The sequence below is a fragment of the Schistocerca americana genome, chromosome 6 (assembly GCF_021461395.2).
Source record: "Schistocerca americana isolate TAMUIC-IGC-003095 chromosome 6, iqSchAmer2.1, whole genome shotgun sequence".
In the NCBI taxonomy this organism is placed as follows: Eukaryota; Metazoa; Arthropoda; class Insecta; order Orthoptera; family Acrididae; genus Schistocerca; species Schistocerca americana.
This window is the reverse complement of record NC_060124.1, coordinates 469,762,371-469,782,473: the sequence shown is the minus strand read 5'-3', so window position 1 is coordinate 469,782,473 and position 20,103 is coordinate 469,762,371. Positions and strand designations below refer to the sequence as shown.

Sequence of the window (20,103 nt, the reverse complement as noted above, 5' to 3'; positions counted from 1 at the left end):
AAAAGAGATGATAAAGCACCATGGAGATTAAAAGTTCGCCTAAGGGCGGTTAAAAGTGGACAGTCCAACAATATATGGGCCACCGTCATATTCGCACCACAGCGACAATGAGGGGGGGGGGGGGTCCTCTCGACGCAGCAGATGACCATGCGTCAGCCAAGAGTGGCCAATGCGAAGCCAGCACAGAACAACAGAATCCCTGCAAGAGGCCCTCATAGAGGAACCCCACACAGTCGTTGTCTCCTTTACCTGCCGCAGCTTGTTGGGTGCAGACAGAGTGCGCCATTCGTCTCCCCACAACCCAAAGACCCGACGGTGCAAAACGGTTCTGAGATCAGTTTCCGGGAGGCCGATTTCCAACGGCAGTTTGCGGGTAGCCTCTTTGGCTAACTTGTCGGCGAGTTCGTTTCCCGCGATCCCAACGTGTCCCGGGGTCCATATGAACACCACCGAACGACCACACTGTTCAAGAGCGTCAATGGACCCCTGGATGGCAACAACAATGGGATGGCGTGGGTAGCACTGGTCAAGAGCCTGTAGACTACTGAGCGAGTCACTGCAAATGACGAAGGACTTTCCAGTGCTAGTACGAATATGCTCAAGGGCACGAAAAACGGCTGTTAGCTCTGCGGTATAAACACTGCAGCCGTCCGGCAACGAGCGCTGGACTACACAGTCCACATGAGCATGAGCGTACCCCACACGGCCATCAACCATCGAGCCATCGGTATAGATAACCTCCGAGGAATGGTATGCGCCTAGGAGAGCAAGGAATTGGCGGCGCAAGACTGCAGGAGGAACTGAATCTTTCGGCCATCGGGAAAGTTCCAGCCGAAGCTGCGGCCGACGAATGCACCAAGGTGGTGTATGTGGGTGGACCTGAAAAGCAGACGGAAGAGGCAAAGACTCGAGTGCACTAAGGAGTGACCGAACTCGGATCCCAATTGCGTGGCCTGATCGCGGCCGCCGGTGTGGGATATGGACTGCCGCATCGGCGCAAAGGAGACGGTAGTTAGGGTGACGGGGAGAACAACGGACATGGGCAGCATAGTAGGCTAAGAGTTGTTGACGCCGAATGTGAAGCGGAGGAGCCCCAGCCTCAGCAAGTATGCTATTAACAGGACTGGTGCGGAATGCTCCTGTTGCCTGTCGAACCCCACAGTGGTGAACGGGGTCCAGCAGTTGCAATGCTGAGGGTGATTCTGAGCCACACGCCACACTCCCATAATCCAGTCGGGACAGCGCAAGGGCTTTGTAGAGCTGCAGCAGCGTGTTACGGCCTGCACCCCAAGTTGTGTTGCTGAGGCAGCGGAGGGCATTCAGATGCTGCCAGCACTGATGTTTGAGCTCACGAAGCCAACTAAGCTCGGCATCGAACAGCAATCCCAGAAAACGGTAAGTGTCAACAACCCTGAGCATAGCATCCTGAAGATAGAGCTCAGGGTGGGGATGGACAGTTCGACGCCGACAAAAGTGCATAACACAAGTCTCCGCAGGAGAAAACTGAAACCCATGGGCTAAGGCCCACGCCTGCGCCTTGCGTATGGCTCCCTGCAACCGACGTTCTGCAACACCAATGGTGGAGGAGCTGAAAAAGATGCAGAAATCGTCAGCATATAACGTGGGTGAGACAGACGACCCTACTGCTGCTGCAAGGCCATTAATGACCACAAGGAAAAGGGGCACGCTCAGTACGGAGCCTGTGGAACGCCGTTCTCCTGGATATGAAGTGGACTATGGGATGTTCCAATTAAAACGCGGAATGTCCGAACAGATAAAAAATTCTGAATAAAAATGGGGAGAGAGCCCCGGAGACCCCACCTGTGCAATGTGGCGAGAATATGGTGCCGCCACGTCGTGGCATATGCTCTGGAGAGGTCGAAAAAGACGGAGACGAGGTGTTGGCGCCTGGAAAAAGCAGTGCGGATTGCAGACTCAAGGAAGACCAAAGTATCGGCGGTGGAACGGCCCTAACGGAAGCCGCTCTGGCACTGAGCCAGAAGACCCCGAGACTCGAGCAGCCAACACAGCCGTCGACTCACCATACGTTCCAAGAGCTTACACAGAGTATTTGTCAAGCTGATGGGCCAATAGCTATCCACATTAAGTGGGTCCTTACCAGGCTTCAGCACTGGAATGACGGTACTCTCCCGCCACTGCGACGGAAAGACACCATCGCCCCATATTCGGTTGAAGATGGCAAGAACACACCGCTGACAGTCCGGGGAAAGGTGTTTGAGCATCTGATTGTGGATGCCATCTGGCCCAGAGGCTGTATCGGGGCACTGTGCCAGGGCGCTCCGCAGTTCCCACAAACTAAATGGGGCGTTATACGCCTCAGGGTGGCGAGAAGCGAAAGAAAGCCGTTTGCCTTCCTCCCGGCGTTTGAGCGCGCGAAACGCAGGCGGGTAATTCCCTGACGCAGAGGCCCGAACATAGTGCTGTGCGAAATGCTCGGCGATTGCATCGGCACCGGTGGATACCGCCCCATTGATGGTAAGCCCTGGGACACCTGTAGAGTGCTGCAATCCAAAGATGCGCCGAATCTTCATCCACACCTGGGAGGGTGAAGTACGGTAACCAATGTTGGAAACGTACCTCTCCCAGCACTCCCGTTTCCGCCGTTCGATAAGTCTCCGTACCTGAGCACGGAGACGTCTGAATAAAATGAGGTTCTCCAAAGACGGGTGCCGCTTATGTCGCTGAAGAGCCCGCCGACGTTCTTTAATGGCGTCAGCGACCTCTGGAGACCACCAAGGCACCGACATTCGCCGGGGGCACCCTAACGAACGAGGCATGGTACGTTCCGCAGCTGAAACAATCGCTGCAGTCAGTGTCTCAACCGCCACATCGGTGGTACCATGGCGGAGAGATACAACAGTGGCAGCAGAGGAGAACGTGTCCTAGTTTGCCTTGCTAAATGCCCATCTAGGCAAGCGTTCATGGGAGCGATGCTGGGGTAGTGAAAGGAAGATGGGAAAATGGTCACTACCACACAAGTCGTCATGGACTCTCCAGTGGACCGACGGTACAAGCCCCGGGCTGCACAACGACAGATCTATGGCCGAGAACGTGCCAAGCGCCACACTGAAATGTGTGGCGGCGCCAGTGTTTAAGAGGCAGAGGTCGAATTGGGAGATGAGATTCTCGACCTCTCGGCCTCGGCCAGTAACCTTCGTTCCACCCCACAGGGTATTGTGGGCGTTAAAATCCCCCAGGAGAAGAAAAGGCGTGGGGAGTTGGGCGACAAGTGCAGCCAATTCGGTCAGGGAGACTGTACCACCTGGTGGGAGATAGACACTGCAGACGGTTATGTCCTGGGTAGTCCTTACGCGTACAGCCACAGCTTCCAATGATGTTTGAAGTGGCACAGGAGCACTATATACAGAGGTAAGGACATACACGCAGGCTCCACCTGACACACAATTGTAGGTGCTACGGTTGCAGTAATAACCCCTGTATCCACGAAGGACAGGGGTCCGCATTGCCGGGAACCAGGTTTCCTGGAGGGCAATGCAGAAAGCAGGTGTCAGGCTTAGAAGCTGTCGTAGCTCAGGGAGATGGCTAAAATAACCGCCACAATTCCACTGGAGGATCGTACAAAGCGTGTCGTGTAAGGGCATGAAGGTACTGAAAAAGCAAATTACTTCACACGGTCACATGCTGCCACCGACTGAGTGACGGACGTCGCTACAGCCATGGTTTCTGAGGAGACTGTGAGATCCAGGTCGTCAGGGGACGCAAAGAGCTCGACCTCATCCTCAGAGGCTGAGCTGACAGGAAGCGTTCGTGCAGGAACCACTGGCTCCTTATCCTTCTTGGAGAGCTTCCTCTTATCTCTCTTGTCTTTGGGAGGAGGGTTGGCATGCTGGGAGGGCTTTCCTGACGCATTATCGGGAACAGATGAAGAGTGGGAAGCCCTTCGACCCGCAGCTGGTGGCTTCTTCAGCCACTGGCTAGTGTCTTGGGAGACACTGGGGAAGTCCTTGGAAGGGACTCCCCCAAGGGATCCCTTCCAAACAAGTGATGCCGAAGGAGGCTGTTGCATCTCTGGCTGAGCAGCCGGAGAGAGCTGTCGCTTCCCCTGCTGAGAAGCCCGGGAGGGCTGTCACCGCTCTAGCTGAGAGGTGGGGACTGACGTCCCCAGTTGCTTGGGGCGCACTGCTCCCAAACTGGGTGTTTTGGGAGCAGTGGAAGAGAGAGTGGCCTGTCCCAGCGGTGGGGCAGACGTGACTTGAGTTTTCTGTGGGCCAACAGAGAAGGGAGTCTGTGCAGGAGCTGGTGGCGGCAGTGTGACAGTAGCATAACTCCTCAACATAGGTGTGAGGTTGAGTCGTTCTAGCTTCTTCTTTGCCTCTTGGTAAGTTGAACGGTCCAAGGTCTTAATTTCTTGTATCTTCCGCTCTCGTTGATAGACTGCACAGTCTGGTGAGCAGGGAGAATGATGCTTCCCACGGTTAACGCAGTTGGGAGGCGGAGCACATGGAGTATTAGGATGTGGAGGTCGTTCACAATCACGACGCGTGGGGCTGGCAGTGCACCTGGAGGACATGTGTCCGAATTTCCAGCACTGGAAGCATCGCATAGGGGGCGGGACATAGGGCTTGACATCGCACCGGTATATCATGACCTTGACTTTCTCAGGCAAGCAGTCGCCCTCGAAGACCAGGATGAAAGCACCGGTAGCGACCCTATTATCCTTCGGCCCCCTAAAGACACGACGGACAAAGTGTACACCTCATCGTGCCAGGTTCTCACGTAGCTCGTCATCAGACTGTAGCAGAAGATCTTTATGAAAAATAATCCCCTGGACCAAATTTAAGGACTTATGGGGAGTGACAGTAACGGGGATGTCACCAAGCTCTCACAGGGGAGTAATGCCTGGGACTGCGCAGATGAAGCTGCTTGTATCAGAATGGCCCCGCTTCTCATTTTGGAAAGAGACGCCACTTCCCCAAACTTATCTTCGAGATTGTGCACAAAGAAAAGAGGCTTTGTCCCCAAAAACGAATCCCCATCAGTGCTGCTGCATACAAGGTATCGTGGCGAATACGGCTCCTGTCTGTCTGCAGCCCTACGTTCCTCCCATGGTGTGTATAGGGAAGGGAACGATTTCGGGTTATATGTCACAGCGTTAAATTCCACCTTACCACGCTTAGAGACATTGGCGGTCGGGCGACCACCAGATTGAGATTGAACCTCTTCATTGCGGGGCATCCGCCCCAATGCCACCCACTCCGACCAGGGGCTCTCCCCACGGGCGCCACCCAGCCACAGCAAAGGCCACCTGGCAGGATGGCCGTTGCCGGGAGTCCCGATGCCCCAGAGAGACGGGCATCTACTCCTTGGCTTACATGGGGAGGTGTCAGCTCAGGCATCGGCAGTATGATCCCTGTGTTGTCAGGGGGCTACAACCTAGAGGTCTACATGACGACCCCACCACAATGGGCTGGCTACCTTGCTGGATTTTGGGTGCCATGGGTAGTCCATAGTGATCGTGGGTGCAGTTGGTGACTCACTAAGGGCGTGACGTACACAACCCATCAGGTGTGTATGCCCAAAATGAGGGATGGAGGGTGCATGTACGACGCCAAGACGATCAAGAGTGCCAAGGTCGTAGGGCACAGAGGACTGATGGTGCACCACGTAAGGTGTCCTTCCCCAAAAGGCTCGTACTTCTGTGGAATTTGGAAAAATGGAGGTCAAACCCTAATGGGGACCATCACATTAAAGGCCGAAACGTTTGAGACTCCTTTTAGTCGCCTCTTACGATAGGCAGGAATACCGCGGGTCTATTCTAACCCCCGAAACCGCAGGGGGGGGGGGGGGAGACCAGAGAAGGCAAGGGAAGGAAGGAAGGCAAGGGAAGGAAGGAAGGAAGGAAGGAAGGAAGGAAGGCAAGGGAAGGAAGGAAGGAAGGAAGGCAAGGGAAGGAAGGAAGGCAAGGGAAGGAAGGAAGGCAAGGGAAGGAAGGAAGGCAAGGGAAGGAAGGAAGGCAAGGGAAGGAAGGAAGGCAAGGGAAGGAAGGAAGGCAAGGGAAGGAAGGAAGGCAAGGGAAGGAAGGAAGGCAAGGGAAGGAAGGAAGGCAAGGGAAGGAAGGAAGGCAAGGGAAGGAAGGAAGGCAAGGGAAGGAAGGAAGGAAGGCAAGGGAAGGAAGGAAGGAAGGCAAGGGAAGGAAGGAAGGAAGGAAGGAAGGCAAGGGAAGGAAGGAAGGAAGGAAGGAAGGAAAGGGAAGGAAGGAAGGAAAGAAGGCAAGGCAAGGGAAGGAAGGAAGGAAAGAAGGCAAGGCAAGGGAAGGAAGGAAGGAAAGAAGGCAAGGCAAGGGAAGGAAGGAAGGAAGGAAAGAAGGCAAGGGAAGGGAAGGAAGGAAGGAAGGAAAGAAGGCAAGGGAAGGGAAGGAAGGAAGGAAAGAAGGCAAGGGAAGGGAAGGAAGGAAGGAAAGAAGGCAAGGGAAGGGAAGGAAGGAAGGAAAGAAGGCAAGGGAAGGGAAGGAAGGAAGGAAAGAAGGCAAGGGAAGGGAAGGAAGGAAGGAAAGAAGGCAAGGGAAGGGAAGGAAGGAAGGAAAGAAGGCAAGGGAAGGGAAGGAAGGAAGGAAAGAAGGCAAGGGAAGGGAAGGAAGGAAGGAAAGAAGGCAAGGGAAGGGAAGGAAGGAAGGAAAGAAGGCAAGGGAAGGGAAGGAAGGAAGGAAAGAAGGCAAGGGAAGGGAAGGAAGGAAGGAAAGAAGGCAAGGGAAGGGAAGGAAGGAAGGAAAGAAGGCAAGGGAAGGGAAGGAAGGAAGGAAAGAAGGCAAGGGAAGGGAAGGAAGGAAGGAAAGAAGGCAAGGGAAGGGAAGGAAGGAAGGAAAGAAGGCAAGGGAAGGGAAGGAAGGAAGGAAAGAAGGCAAGGGAAGGGAAGGAAGGAAGGAAAGAAGGCAAGGGAAGGGAAGGAAGGAAGGAAAGAAGGCAAGGGAAGGGAAGGAAGGAAGGAAAGAAGGCAAGGGAAGGGAAGGAAGGAAGGAAAGAAGGCAAGGGAAGGGAAGGAAGGAAGGAAAGAAGGCAAGGGAAGGGAAGGAAGGAAGGAAAGAAGGCAAGGGAAGGGAAGGAAGGAAGGAAAGAAGGCAAGGGAAGGGAAGGAAGGAAGGAAAGAAGGCAAGGGAAGGGAAGGAAGGAAGGAAAGAAGGCAAGGGAAGGGAAGGAAGGAAGGAAAGAAGGCAAGGGAAGGGAAGGAAGGAAGGAAAGAAGGCAAGGGAAGGGAAGGAAGGAAGGAAAGAAGGCAAGGGAAGGGAAGGAAGGAAGGAAAGAAGGCAAGGGAAGGGAAGGAAGGAAGGAAGGCACGGGGAAGGAAGGAAGGAAGGAAGGCACGGGGAAGGAAGGAAGGAAAGAAGGCAAGGGAGGGAAAGAAGGCAAGGGAGGGAAAGAAGGCAAGGGAGGGAAAGAAGGCAAGGGAGGGAAAGAAGGCAAGGGAGGGAAAGAAGGCAAGGGAGGGAAAGAAGGCAAGGGAGGGAAAGAAGGCAAGGGAGGGAAAGAAGGCAAGGGAGGGAAAGAAGGCAAGGGAGGGAAAGAAGGCAAGGGAGGGAAAGAAGGCAAGGGAGGGAAAGAAGGCAAGGGAGGGAAAGAAGGCAAGGGAGGGAAAGAAGGCAAGGGAGGGAAAGAAGGCAAGGGAGGGAAAGAAGGCAAGGGAGGGAAAGAAGGCAAGGGAGGGAAAGAAGGCAAGGGAGGGAAAGAAGGCAAGGGAGGGAAAGAAGGCAAGGGAGGGAAAGAAGGCAAGGGAGGGAAAGAAGGCAAGGGAGGGAAAGAAGGCAAGGGAGGGAAAGAAGGCAAGGGAGGGAAAGAAGGCAAGGGAGGGAAAGAAGGCCAGGGAGGGAAAGAAGGCCAGGGAGGGAAAGAAGGCCAGGGAGGGAAAGAAGGCCAGGGAGGGAAAGAAGGCCAGGGAGGGAAAGAAGGCAAGGGAGGGAAAGAAGGCCAGGGAGGGAAAGAAGGCCAGGGAGGGAAAGAAGGCAAGGGAGGGAAAGAAGGCAAGGGAGGGAAAGAAGGCAAGGGAGGGAAAGAAGGCCAGGGAGGGAAAGAAGGCCAGGGAGGGAAAGAAGGCCAGGGAGGGAAAGAAGGCCAGGGAGGGAAAGAAGGCCAGGGAGGGAAAGAAGGCCAGGGAGGGAAAGAAGGCAAGGGAGGGAAAGAAGGCAAGGGAGGGAAAGAAGGCAAGGGAGGGAAAGAAGGCCAGGGAGGGAAAGAAGGCCAGGGAGGGAAAGAAGGCCAGGGAGGGAAAGAAGGCAAGGGAGGGAAAGAAGGCCAGGGAGGGAAAGAAGGCAAGGGAGGGAAAGAAGGCAAGGGAGGGAAAGAAGGCAAGGGAGGGAAAGAAGGCAAGGGAGGGAAAGAAGGCAAGGGAGGGAAAGAAGGCAAGGGAGGGAAAGAAGGCAAGGGAGGGAAAGAAGGCAAGGGAGGGAAAGAAGGCAAGGGAGGGAAAGAAGGCAAGGGAGGGAAAGAAGGCAAGGGAGGGAAAGAAGGCAAGGGAGGGAAAGAAGGCAAGGGAGGGAAAGAAGGCAAGGGAGGGAAAGAAGGCAAGGGAGGGAAAGAAGGCAAGGGAGGGAAAGAAGGCAAGGGAGGGAAAGAAGGCAAGGGAGGGAAAGAAGGCAAGGGAGGGAAAGAAGGCAAGGGAGGGAAAGAAGGCAAGGGAGGGAAAGAAGGCAAGGGAGGGAAAGAAGGCAAGGGAGGGAAAGAAGGCAAGGGAGGGAAAGAAGGCAAGGGAGGGAAAGAAGGCAAGGGAGGGAAAGAAGGCAAGGGAGGGAAAGAAGGCAAGGGAGGGAAAGAAGGCAAGGGAGGGAAAGAAGGCAAGGGAGGGAAAGAAGGCAAGGGAGGGAAAGAAGGCAAGGGAGGGAAAGAAGGCAAGGGAGGGAAAGAAGGCAAGGGAGGGAAAGAAGGCAAGGGAGGGAAAGAAGGCAAGGGAGGGAAAGAAGGCAAGGGAGGGAAAGAAGGCAAGGGAGGGAAAGAAGGCAAGGGAGGGAAAGAAGGCAAGGGAGGGAAAGAAGGCAAGGGAGGGAAAGAAGGCAAGGGAGGGAATGAAGGCAAGGGAGGGAAAGAAGGCAAGGGAGGGAAAGAAGGCAAGGGAGGGAAAGAAGGCAAGGGAGGGAAAGAAGGCAAGGGAGGGAAAGAAGGCAAGGGAGGGAAAGAAGGCAAGGGAGGGAAAGAAGGCAAGGGAGGGAAAGAAGGCAAGGGAGGGAAAGAAGGCAAGGGAGGGAAAGAAGGCAAGGGAAAGAAGGCAAGGGAAAGAAGGCAAGGGAAAGAAGGCAAGGGAAAGAAGGCAAGGGAAAGAAGGCAAGGGAAAGAAGGCAAGGGAAAGAAGGCAAGGGAAAGAAGGCAAGGGAAAGAAGGCAAGGGAAAGAAGGCAAGGGAAAGAAGGCAAGGGAAAGAAGGCAAGGGAAAGAAGGCAAGGGAAAGAAGGCAAGGGAAAGAAGGCAAGGGAAAGAAGGCAAGGGAAAGAAGGCAAGGGAAAGAAGGCAAGGGAAAGAGTAAGGAAGACAGTGAGATGGAGAAGAACAAAGAAGGGAACCAACCAAAGAAGGAAGAAACGAGAAGTGAAAGACCAAGAAGACCACAAATGAAGGTCGTGGGACCGTCCGTCTTCGGATGCAGGCGCTAACTACCCCCTTGAGGGGGAGGGACTCCTTTTAGTCGCCTCTTACGACAGGCAGGAATACCTCGGGCCTATTCTAATCCCCGGACCCGCAGGGGGGGGGGGGGGGGAGGGTGTTGCTCGTGAGGTAGGTGGTGCAGCAGCAACCAGGTGGGTAGTGTCCCCCCGGGCAAGGGGGGCAGGAGGAGTTGTACTGCTCATCGAGCCAGCTCGAAGTCTCGAAACAGATGGGGCTAGCACAGTAGTTGTAGCAGCGGCGTAAGAAGATGTCATTCTCGCAGGATGTAGTCTGTCATACTTCCTTTTGGCCTCAGTATAGGTCAGTCGATCCAGGGTCTTATATTCCATGAATTTGCGCTCTTTCTGAAAGACTTTGCAGTCTGGCGAGCTAGGTGAATGATGCTCTCCGCAGTTGACACAGATGGGAGGCGGGGCACATGGAGTATTGGGATGTGATGTGCGTCCGCAATCTCGACATGTGAGGCTGGAAGTGCAGCGGGAAGACATATGGCCGAACTTCCAGCACTTAAAGCACCGCATGGGGGGAGGGATATAGGGCTTGACGTCACAATGGTAGACCATCACCTTGCCCTTCTCCTGTAATGTATCACCCTTGAAGGCAAAGATAAAGGTACTGCTAGCAACCTGATTGTCCCCCGGACCCCGATGAAGGCGCAGGACGAAATGAACACCTCTACGCTCTAAATTGGCGCGCAGCTCGTCATCATATTGTAAAAGTAGGTCCCAATGGAAAATAACACCCTGGACCATATTTAAACTCTTATGTGGTGTGATGGTAACGTTAACATCACCCAACTTGTCACAAGCAAGTAACCTACATGACTGGGCGCAGGATGCCATTTGTATCAGTACTGACCCAGAGCGCATTTTGGACAAGCCCTCGACCTCCCCAAACTTGTCCTCTAAATGCTCAACGAAGAACTGAGGCTTTGTGGATAGAAAAGACTCCCATCAGCTCTCGTACAAACTAAGAATCGGGGCGAATAACTGTTACCGCCATCCTGAGACTTACGCTCCTCCTACGGCGTGGCCAGGGATGGGAACGATTTTCCCAAGAGATGGAGAGCGGCAGGTCTGCAATGCAACGACAAATCAGCTGGCGAAAGATCTGATCGCAAGATGGACACAATGCACCAAGTCAGGCGCCCTTCCCCAATCGGCTCGCTCTTTGGAAGAATTTTGAGATATGGAGGTCAAACCCGACAGGGGACCATCACACAAGACCGAAAAGTTTGAGACTCCTTTTAGTCGCCTCTTACGACAGGCAAGAAAACCGCGGGCCTATTCTAACCCCCGAATCCGCAGGGGGTTCTGTATAGGTTACGCAACTCTCGGAACCGAGGTGATGCAAAACTTTTTTGATGTATGTATTAACCAGCCAGTCACCTGCTTGGTTAGAAGGGCTTCGCCTCAAAGTATATCGTACAGATGTGCTTTCATTGTGCAGCTAAGGCTGTGACTTCCCTAGCAGACGATAACAGTGCATAGATAGTCTTTGAACGGTACCAGCGGTTTACTACCACTCTCACTGTGATAAACAGAGTGAAATGCGTTTCTAACAAAAGTCTGTGAAATATTGGTACTTTTATTTGGCACGAAGATATTGATTGGTTGATTCTGGAGGGGGGGGGGGGCGCAAACAACGATGTCGACGATCCCACGTAGGATATTGTTCACCACTGACTTGTTCCTCGAAGTAACACAGTTTACCGACATTTCCATCTGGAAACATAAAACTACTGTCTCAGTTACTTCGGTATTGTGGTCACCTAAGGATCGGCTTTTCGATCACAAAAATGGTCTCGTTGGAATGGGCCAAGAAGTTCTAGGCCAAAAACAGAGTGCCAGATCCGGTTACAAGAATCGAGCCAAAATGTTACTTTGTCACCTTCTCCTGTTCCTTACAGGGTTTTATAGCAGGAATAGATTATTTATTTATTTACTTGTTTATTGTTACGTATGACCAAATTAAGGCAAAGTCTCCATGGTCATGGAACGAGTCAATACATGAAATTATAACATTATAGTAGAAACAGATAAAAGGAAATATAAAAAACATATTCAGGCGACAAGTCGTAAATTTAAATAAAGAAAATCAACAATGTAACACTGGAATTTGCTTAATTTTTTAGCTCTTCCAGGAACTCCTCCACAGAATAGAAGGATTGGGCCATGAAACTCTTCAGTTTGGACTTAAAAGAGTTTGAGCTACTGCTAAGATTTTTGAGTTCTTGTGGTAGCTTATTGAAAATGGATGCAGCAGAGTACTGCACTCCTTTCTGCACTAGAGTCAAGGAAGTGCATTCCACATGCAGATTTGATTTCAGTATTAACTGAGTGAAAGCTGCTAACTCTTGGGAATAGGCTCTTATTGCTAACAACAAACGACATTAAAGAAAATATATACTGTGAGGGCAATGTCAGAATTCCCAGACTATTGAATAGGGGTCGACAGGAGGTTCTCGAACTTACACCACATATAGCTCGAACAGCCCGTTTTTGAGCCAAAAATACCCTCTTTGAATCAGAAGAATTACCCCAAAAAATAATACCATACGACATAAGCGAAAGAAAATATGCGAAGTAGACTACTTTTCGTGTTGAACTGTCACTTATTTCAGATACTGTTCTAATGGTAAACAAAGCAGCATTTAGTTTCTGAACAACACCCTGGACATGGGCTTTCCACAACAGCTTACTATCTATCCGAACGCCCAGGAACTTTAACTGTTCTGTCTCGTTTATAATATGCCCATTCTGTCTGATCAAAATATCGGTTCTTGTTGAATTGTGAGTTAGAAACTGTAAAAACTGAGTCTAGCTGTGATTTAGCATCAAATTATTTTCCACAAGCCATGAACTTATTTCATGAACTACATTATTTGATACTGTTTCAATATTACACACAAGATCCTTCACTACCAAGCTTGTGTCATCAGCAAACAGAAATATTTTTGAATCACCTGTAATACTAGAAGGCATATCATTTATATAAATAAGAAACAGCAGTGGCCCCAGCACCGATCCTTGGGGAACGCCCCATTTAACAGTGCCCCATTGGGACTGAACGTCACTACCACTCTCAATATTGCGGAGAATTACCTTCTTTCTGTTCTTAAAGTAAGAGGCGAACCAATTGTAAGCTACTCCCCTTACTCCATAATGGCCCAACTTCTGTAGTAATATTTTGTGGTCAAAACAGTCAAAAGCCTTCGTTAAATCAAAGAAAACACCTAGCGTTCGCAACCTTTTATTTAATCCGTCCAAAACCTCACAGAGAAAAGACAATATAGCATTTTCAGTTGTTAAACCATTTCTAAAACCAAACTGTACAAATGACAGCAAATTATGTGAATTTAAATGCTCCAGTAACCTTGTATATACAACCTTCTCGATAACTTTAGCAAAGACTGATGGCATAGAAATAGGTCTAAAATTGTCAACATTATCCCTGTCTCCCTTTTTATAGAGTGGCTTCACTACCGAGTACTTTAATCGGTCAGGAAACCGACCACTCCTAAAGGAAAAGTTACAGATATGGCTGAGAACTGGGCTTACATACATAGAACAATACTTCAGTATTCTGCTAGATACCCCGTCATATCCATGAGAGTTCTTGGTCTTTAGTGATTTAATTATTAACTCAATCTCCCTCTTGTCAATATCATGGAGGAGCATTTCAGGTAACAATCTCGGAACACTTTTTTTCTAAGAGTGCTATATAATTCCCTGTTGTGACTAAGTTTCTATTTAGTTTACCTGGTACATTCAGAAAGTGATTATTAAATACTGAACATATATGCGACTTATCAGTAACACGGACATTCCCACTACACACTGATTCTATATCCTCGACCTGTCTCTGCAGGCTAGCCACTTCCTTTACGACTGACCATATGGTTTTAATTATATCCTGAGATTTAGCTATTCTATCCGCATACCACATACATTTTGCTTTCCTAATAACATTTTTAAGCACCTTACAATACTGCTTGTAATGGGCTGCTGCATTCAGATTTTGCTTGTTTCTAACGTTTTGATATAATTGCCACTTTGTTCTACAAGATATTCTTATCCCTCTAGTCAGCCACCCAGGCTGCCTGTTTGTGCTAGTACCCTGTTTTGAACGTTCTAACGGAAAGCAACTTTCAAAGAGCACGAGAAAAGTCTTGAGAAAAGCATGACATTTATCATCTACTGTATCAGCGCTATAAACATCTTGCCACTCTTGCTCCTTGATAAGGTTTACAAAGATCTCTACAGCAACTGGATCAGCTTTCCTAAACAGTTGATAACTATATTTAACATGGTTGCAGCACAAAAGTCTTTTAGAGTTAAAATTTGTGCATCATGATCTGAAAGGCCATTCACCTTTTTGCTAACAGAATGCCCTTCTAGTAATGAGGAATGAACAAAAGTGTTGTCTATGGTTGTTCTACTGTTCCCTTGCACTCTCGTTGGAAAGAATACGGTTTGCATAAGATTATATGAATTAAGGAGGTCTACCAGCATCCTCTTCCTTGCACAACCACTTACACAATTAATGTTGAAGTCACCACATGTAACTAACTTTTTGTATTTCCTATAAAGTGAACCAAGAACCTCCTCTAGCTTTAGCAAAAATGTTGTGAAATCGGAATCTGGGGATCTATAAATAACAACAGAAGTTTAGCTCCATTGAATCTAACCACACCTGCACAACATTCAAACACCTTTTCAGTGCAGTACTTTGAAACATCAATTGACTCACATGGGATGCCGTTTTTCACATACATGGCTACTCCCCCACACCGCAAAGAGCTCCTAGAAAAGCTGCCAGCCAACCTGTATCCTGGTAAAGGAAGCCTCTGAATTATCTCCTTTTTTAAGAAGTGTTCAGATATACCAATAATTTCAGAGTCAACATCTATAAGCAGTTCACTAACTTTATCTCTAATACCTTGTATATTTTGATGAAATATACTAATTCCCTCATTAATCGGATACCCAAGCTTTGTAGAAAGTGGCTTCTTTGTTAGAGAGGCTTCCCTTAAGTAGGAATACCTATCAGCTGACTTCAATCTAAAAAAGGTACAGCTCTAACACCCACAACTACCGGAATTTTCCCATGAGTGATCCCACCACCCCCACCTATGCTGTCACCTATAAGCTTTGCCAACCACCCCTTCCCATACCTGTTGAGGTGCAGGCCATGTCTAGTGAACCCCGTCCTGCCGATAGACTCCACCGACACCACTGAAATGTGACCCATGCCTTCTGTCATCAGCGCACCGCCAAGTCTCATGTTATTACGCCTGACGGCTGTATTAAGATGAGGCCGATCGTGACGCTGAAACAGTTCCACGAAATGCACATTCGTGTTGCCAGTCCGAGTGGCTATCTTTTCCAGGTCACCATCTATATCATACTCCCCATCCCTATCAATACTATTACCAGCCCCACCCATAATCACTACCTGATCCTCTTTAGTAAAATCCCTACATTACCCCCCCTATGTTAAAAGTCACCTGAGCCAATCCTGCATTAGGCTTCACAATGCTGGTGACCTGGTGCTCACTCCCCAACACTTCCTGCAACTGCTGGCCTACACCTCTACCATGAGAACTACGTAACAGCAGAACCTTCTTCTTTCTCTTAGACTTTGCAACTGTCCTAGCCACCGTAACTGCTGAGGTCTGCTGCATACTTCCTACATCTACAGATACTAGAGATTCCTCTCCACTAGACTGACAGTTGGTCATATCTATTGCAAACACCAATAGTAAAACTATCTGAAAATCTTCTCCTAGCAGATCTCTTGCCAACAGCCAGCTACCGTTCCCCAACCCCCTTCTCCCTCCTCATCCTATCTAGCTCCTCCTGTGCTTTTTTCAACTGCACCTGAAGGGCACAGATCTTACGCTCCTGCTCCTCTATCAACTTACTCTTGCTACATAACCTGCAGTTCCAGGAGATGATCTCACCAGAATGCCCACTGGCTTCCCCACTGCATTCCCCCCAGTGAAAATACTTCGAACAACTCTCACACCGCAATGCACTACTCACGAACCTACGGCAAAGCCCACACTTCTCACTCGTGGTAAAATTTTACACTTATTGAAATAAAAAAACTACTTTATCTAAGTTCCTCTACTACAACAAGATGATGTTAAAAACCTGACTACAATAATCACAATCTTACTCTACAAGGGAAGTAACTACTATTATTAACAGTATTAATCAACAACAAATGAGAATATAACAAGAGACTAACACAGAAAGAAAATCAAACGTCTAATGACACAGTAACGAAGCTGAAAACAGTTCCCAAAAGGTTCTACTGAAATTATTTCACCAGAAAACACCAAGAAGACCGGTTGAAGACTACTAAAGTTCCTAAATAAACCACTATACACACACAATAAGTACTTAGCTTTCGTTGCGCCACTACAGCTGCAACTGTTCAGCGCGGAATGTAAACACAGGTAAGAGGTTAAGTTGCTCGATCCGAAACACAAATATCAGGTCACAACACAAGAAAGGCAGAGGTGAATGAAGAAACCACTGATAAGTCACTTATATAGTGACCATTATCACAAAAACCGTCTAAATATGTATCTGAAACCAAGAAGTATGTAAAAACTTAGAGAGCGATCTCACACGCAGTCACTCACTTATGACGTCACACCAAAGATTCAGGGAGATGTATGGAAAGGTCTTTCGAAGCAACAAATCTTGGAAACATGGGTTCTAAAATGAGTACCCTACAAGCTATGAGCACTTCTTGATCTTCGATTCTGTGAAACAAATCTGTTACTGCAAGTTCTTCGTATTCCATATTTCGAGAGGTGAAACTACGGATAAAAACGAGAAAAAATCCAGGAGACATGAGCCCTAAAGCACATTCCTTAAGAGCTTCGCTTATGTGAAACACACGTCTTCTAGTCAACAAGTGTTCACAGCTCTTAAAGTATGCATTTAGGGTTCATGTTTGCTAAGCAATTTTTTTCTTGTTTTGGTCCCTATTACTTCCTCCCAAAATGTGGAAAGCAAAGAACTTGTAGCACAAGAGATTTGTTTCACAGTATGGCATATGAACAAATGCTCATAATTCTTAAAGTACCCATTTTACAGCCCATGTTTACTAGACCTGTTTACTTCGAATGATCGTTCTTGTGAAACTCGAAATGTTAACTATTCCTGCAGGGACGACTTGTAGAATTAAAAAAGTTATGAAAAGTATAAAATATATGAAAAAAGCGTCACTGCATTTTACGGTATTGATTCCAACGGGTTTAAAATCTGGGCTCATTCACCTCTCTCTCTCTCTCTCTCTCTCTCTCTCTCTCTCTCTCTCCCTCCCTCCCTCCTCCTCCTCCTATCTACCTGCCGCTACATACGATCTTTGAAAAACGGCAGCAGATGTCTGCATAGAGACAGCGATATTCCTGTTGTCTACAACAAAGAGATGGTGTTGGAGCTCAGAAATGTCTGTAGCATGCGAACTGGTTTGATACTGGTTAGCGCAATGTCATGTGCGAAATAATTGACTCTTGATTTGGTTAAAGACAAAAGTAATTTAAAATGTGCCATTGTGATGAAGCTTCTATCTTAGTTAAAAAATTAAATACATACAGGTGAGCAGGCAATGCATGTCCCATGTGGGTGCCTAAGAGTGCTGTTCTCATGACACGTAACGAACTTTGGGCCTCTGAGCGGTGGAAAAATATTACGTTTCCCCTGACCCCATATCACGAGAGGATGTATCATATGTCTGGGGTGTTTTTTACCGCAAAGTGATTCTAGCAACTTCGTGACAAAACGCAAAATACTTCTACAAAAATAATAACTTATAGCAAGCAACTATGGAGTTGTAAATTAAACATTGGACGTGATTCTCTCAATAATTACGTTACTTATAACTTGTAATTATGTACTAACTACGCTGGAAAAAAATGTATATCGTTTGGTCTGTTTAGCTGCAAAAATTATTTTTACGCAAAATATTGTGTAGCACACGCTATGTAACAATACTATAAGTTATCTAGAAAAGCTTATTGCGGATCGAAAAATTGGTAAGCCACACTCATCTGAAGTAAATTCGATGAAAGGTTTCACACTTGCCTTGCGTAAGCCAGTCGTTATTAGTTGACCAAAGAATGCCTGCAGTTTGTAGCGTCAAGTTTAATCGAGAGTTCAAAATATGGATGCAGAATATTACTCTCATGTGCACAGTTATTAGTCTGAATTACTATTACATTCTGCATGTGATTGGTGATGAAAGACCAGAAACAACCTGCCCTTGGATGTAAGTGTGGTGGTGGTGGTGGTGGTTGTGGTTGTTGGGACGTTTAAGGGGGACTAAACAGCGAAGGTCATCAGTCCCCCCATTCCAAAATCAGGCGAGCCGAAAATCTACGGAGCAGGTAAAAACCAAAGGGGGAGGAGACGTCCCCCCAGGCGCTAAAAGAACACAAATGCAGCAACAAACACTACAGACAAGAACAGGACAGAGGAACACCAGACAGAAAGAAACAGAAGAAAGGAGGATGGCCGGAGACTGGTTGACTGACCACGAGAAAAAAAAGGGAAAGAGTCAACCATCTGACGGCACACCAGAGCAGCAACAGACACAAGGACAAAAGACACAGAAAGGGAAAGGCGCAGGACCTCCCTAAATCGAACCATAAAAAGGACTACTATGGATAAAATGTAAAACATTGTCAGCCATGGAGGCATCATCGGATAAAACCAAAGCCAAAGTGCCCGGGAGATTAAAAGATTGCCGGAGTGTGATGTAAGTGTGGTCTAAGATGACGTGGAGTATATGCAGTTCCACGTATTACATTCCTTGAAACCTCGTGCCCATCAGATGGTACTGAGTCATGTGTTTATTTCCATTTCTAGAAACAAGAGTAGCCACACTAGATAGCTGAATACAATTATTTTCTACATATTCGCTCACACACATTTCATCTCCGACCTGCGTATGTTTCTCTATCATACCTATAAAAGCATTAATCTCATCCTCATTTCCAAAAATTATCACTATTACTCTTCTGCATATCTGCTAAAGCCTGCGCCCAACTGTAGCCCATTTCAAAACGTATATCATCGTCCATGACCAATAAAAATTAACACTGTCTTACCTCAACAAAACACTTCCTAAATGTGAATTTGTCGTAACAATGCACTTGTATTTCCTTCACACGAATTATCACAGTGGCTATATTCATGTCGGTTTAGAACGTGCATTGTTACCTCTGTTATTTTCGTAGTGAAAATGAAATATTCGAAATCACATATTGTGTACATAGGGTATTTTCTGTTCCCACCGCAAAAATTTCGAATTATTGTAGTATGAACAGTGATATAACCATGGATAACTTATCCAGTTATAATAAAAAAATCCATAAAAAGTATCTGGGAGTTGAGAAGTCTACATCCACATTAAAACTGTGTATTTGTAGTTAAAAAGAGTCTTGAGGTATAAAGAGAGATTGGATACCATGTGAAGGTTAGAAGCAATGACATTGGTTAGCGCAATGGAGTGTGCGAAATAACCGACCCTAGAGTTCATTCAAGACAAATGTAATCGAAAATGTGGCACTGCGAAGTGGTTTCAATCTTGGTTAAATACTTTAATAACATGCAGGTGACCAGCAAACGCAAACCCCAAGCTGGCAACAACAGAAAATGCAGCTGTGATGACAGCATAAGAAATGCTGGGCCTCGGAGCGGTGGAGAAATGTTAGGTCCGAGGGAGTTTTGGCACTTTCAGGCGAGGAGGCACGTTCGTGGCAGCGGAGGCCACGCTGCGGGTAGCGGGTGGCGAGGGCTTTGTTCGGAGAACTGTGGTGCGCCGCAGCCGCGTCGGCGAGCGGCAAGTTGCTATTAAGTCTGAGCTGAAGGGACTGAGTTGAAGGGAAGGGCAGGGCACAGCATCGGACGTCGCGCTGCGCCTGGCGGGGAAACAACTGCACTAGCCCTGCTTCCGAGTCTCTGCAGCAGGTGCCACGAGGTTCCAGCAGGGTAGCAAGTTCCTCGAAGTGGGGAGGAGGTGACGCCTCTTTGTTGGAGTATAAGTGACGATGATGGGGGTGTCAACAATGTGTCATCACACAGGAGGAGCAGACAGAAAAGTCTGGTCTCAGGCTGCACGGAAGCTGAACGCCCGCTGGAGCAAATAGATGTCTATGTACTATAGAGGGCAGTGACGTCACAGCGCTGCACTCGCTCAGCTAGTGAGCCACTGTCTCGTCATGTGAATACACAGGCTAACAGTGTCCCTTGAGGCCGGTACAAATACCGCCGCAACTTGACTGCTCAGTCACGTCGAGGGTTGGATCCCCTCAAATTCCAAATCGGAGGACTACGCTGCTTGGGCTACTCTCACGGCGCAATCTACGTTTTTGGAAGAGCCCCCTCGCTGCCACCTGTTCTCAGTCCGTTGACGTCGTCCATCTGCCTGTCTTCACCGCAGTCCGCCCATCATGA

The 20,103-nt window shown here is 48.5% G+C and overlaps 1 protein-coding gene across 1 annotated transcript in view; it reads left to right on the top strand.

Annotated features, from left to right (window-relative positions):
- Nucleotides 1–19,529, top strand: part of LOC124620215 (uncharacterized PE-PGRS family protein PE_PGRS54-like) — a 37,896-nt gene extending 18,367 nt beyond the window's left edge. The window contains exons 2-3 of the mRNA XM_047146883.1: nucleotides 7,364–9,455; nucleotides 19,388–19,529. Coding sequence (XP_047002839.1) covers nucleotides 7,364–9,455; nucleotides 19,388–19,529 — 2,234 coding nt within the window. The remainder of the gene's footprint in view (nucleotides 1–7,363; nucleotides 9,456–19,387) is intronic.
- The last annotated feature ends 574 nt before the right edge of the window (nucleotides 19,530–20,103 follow it).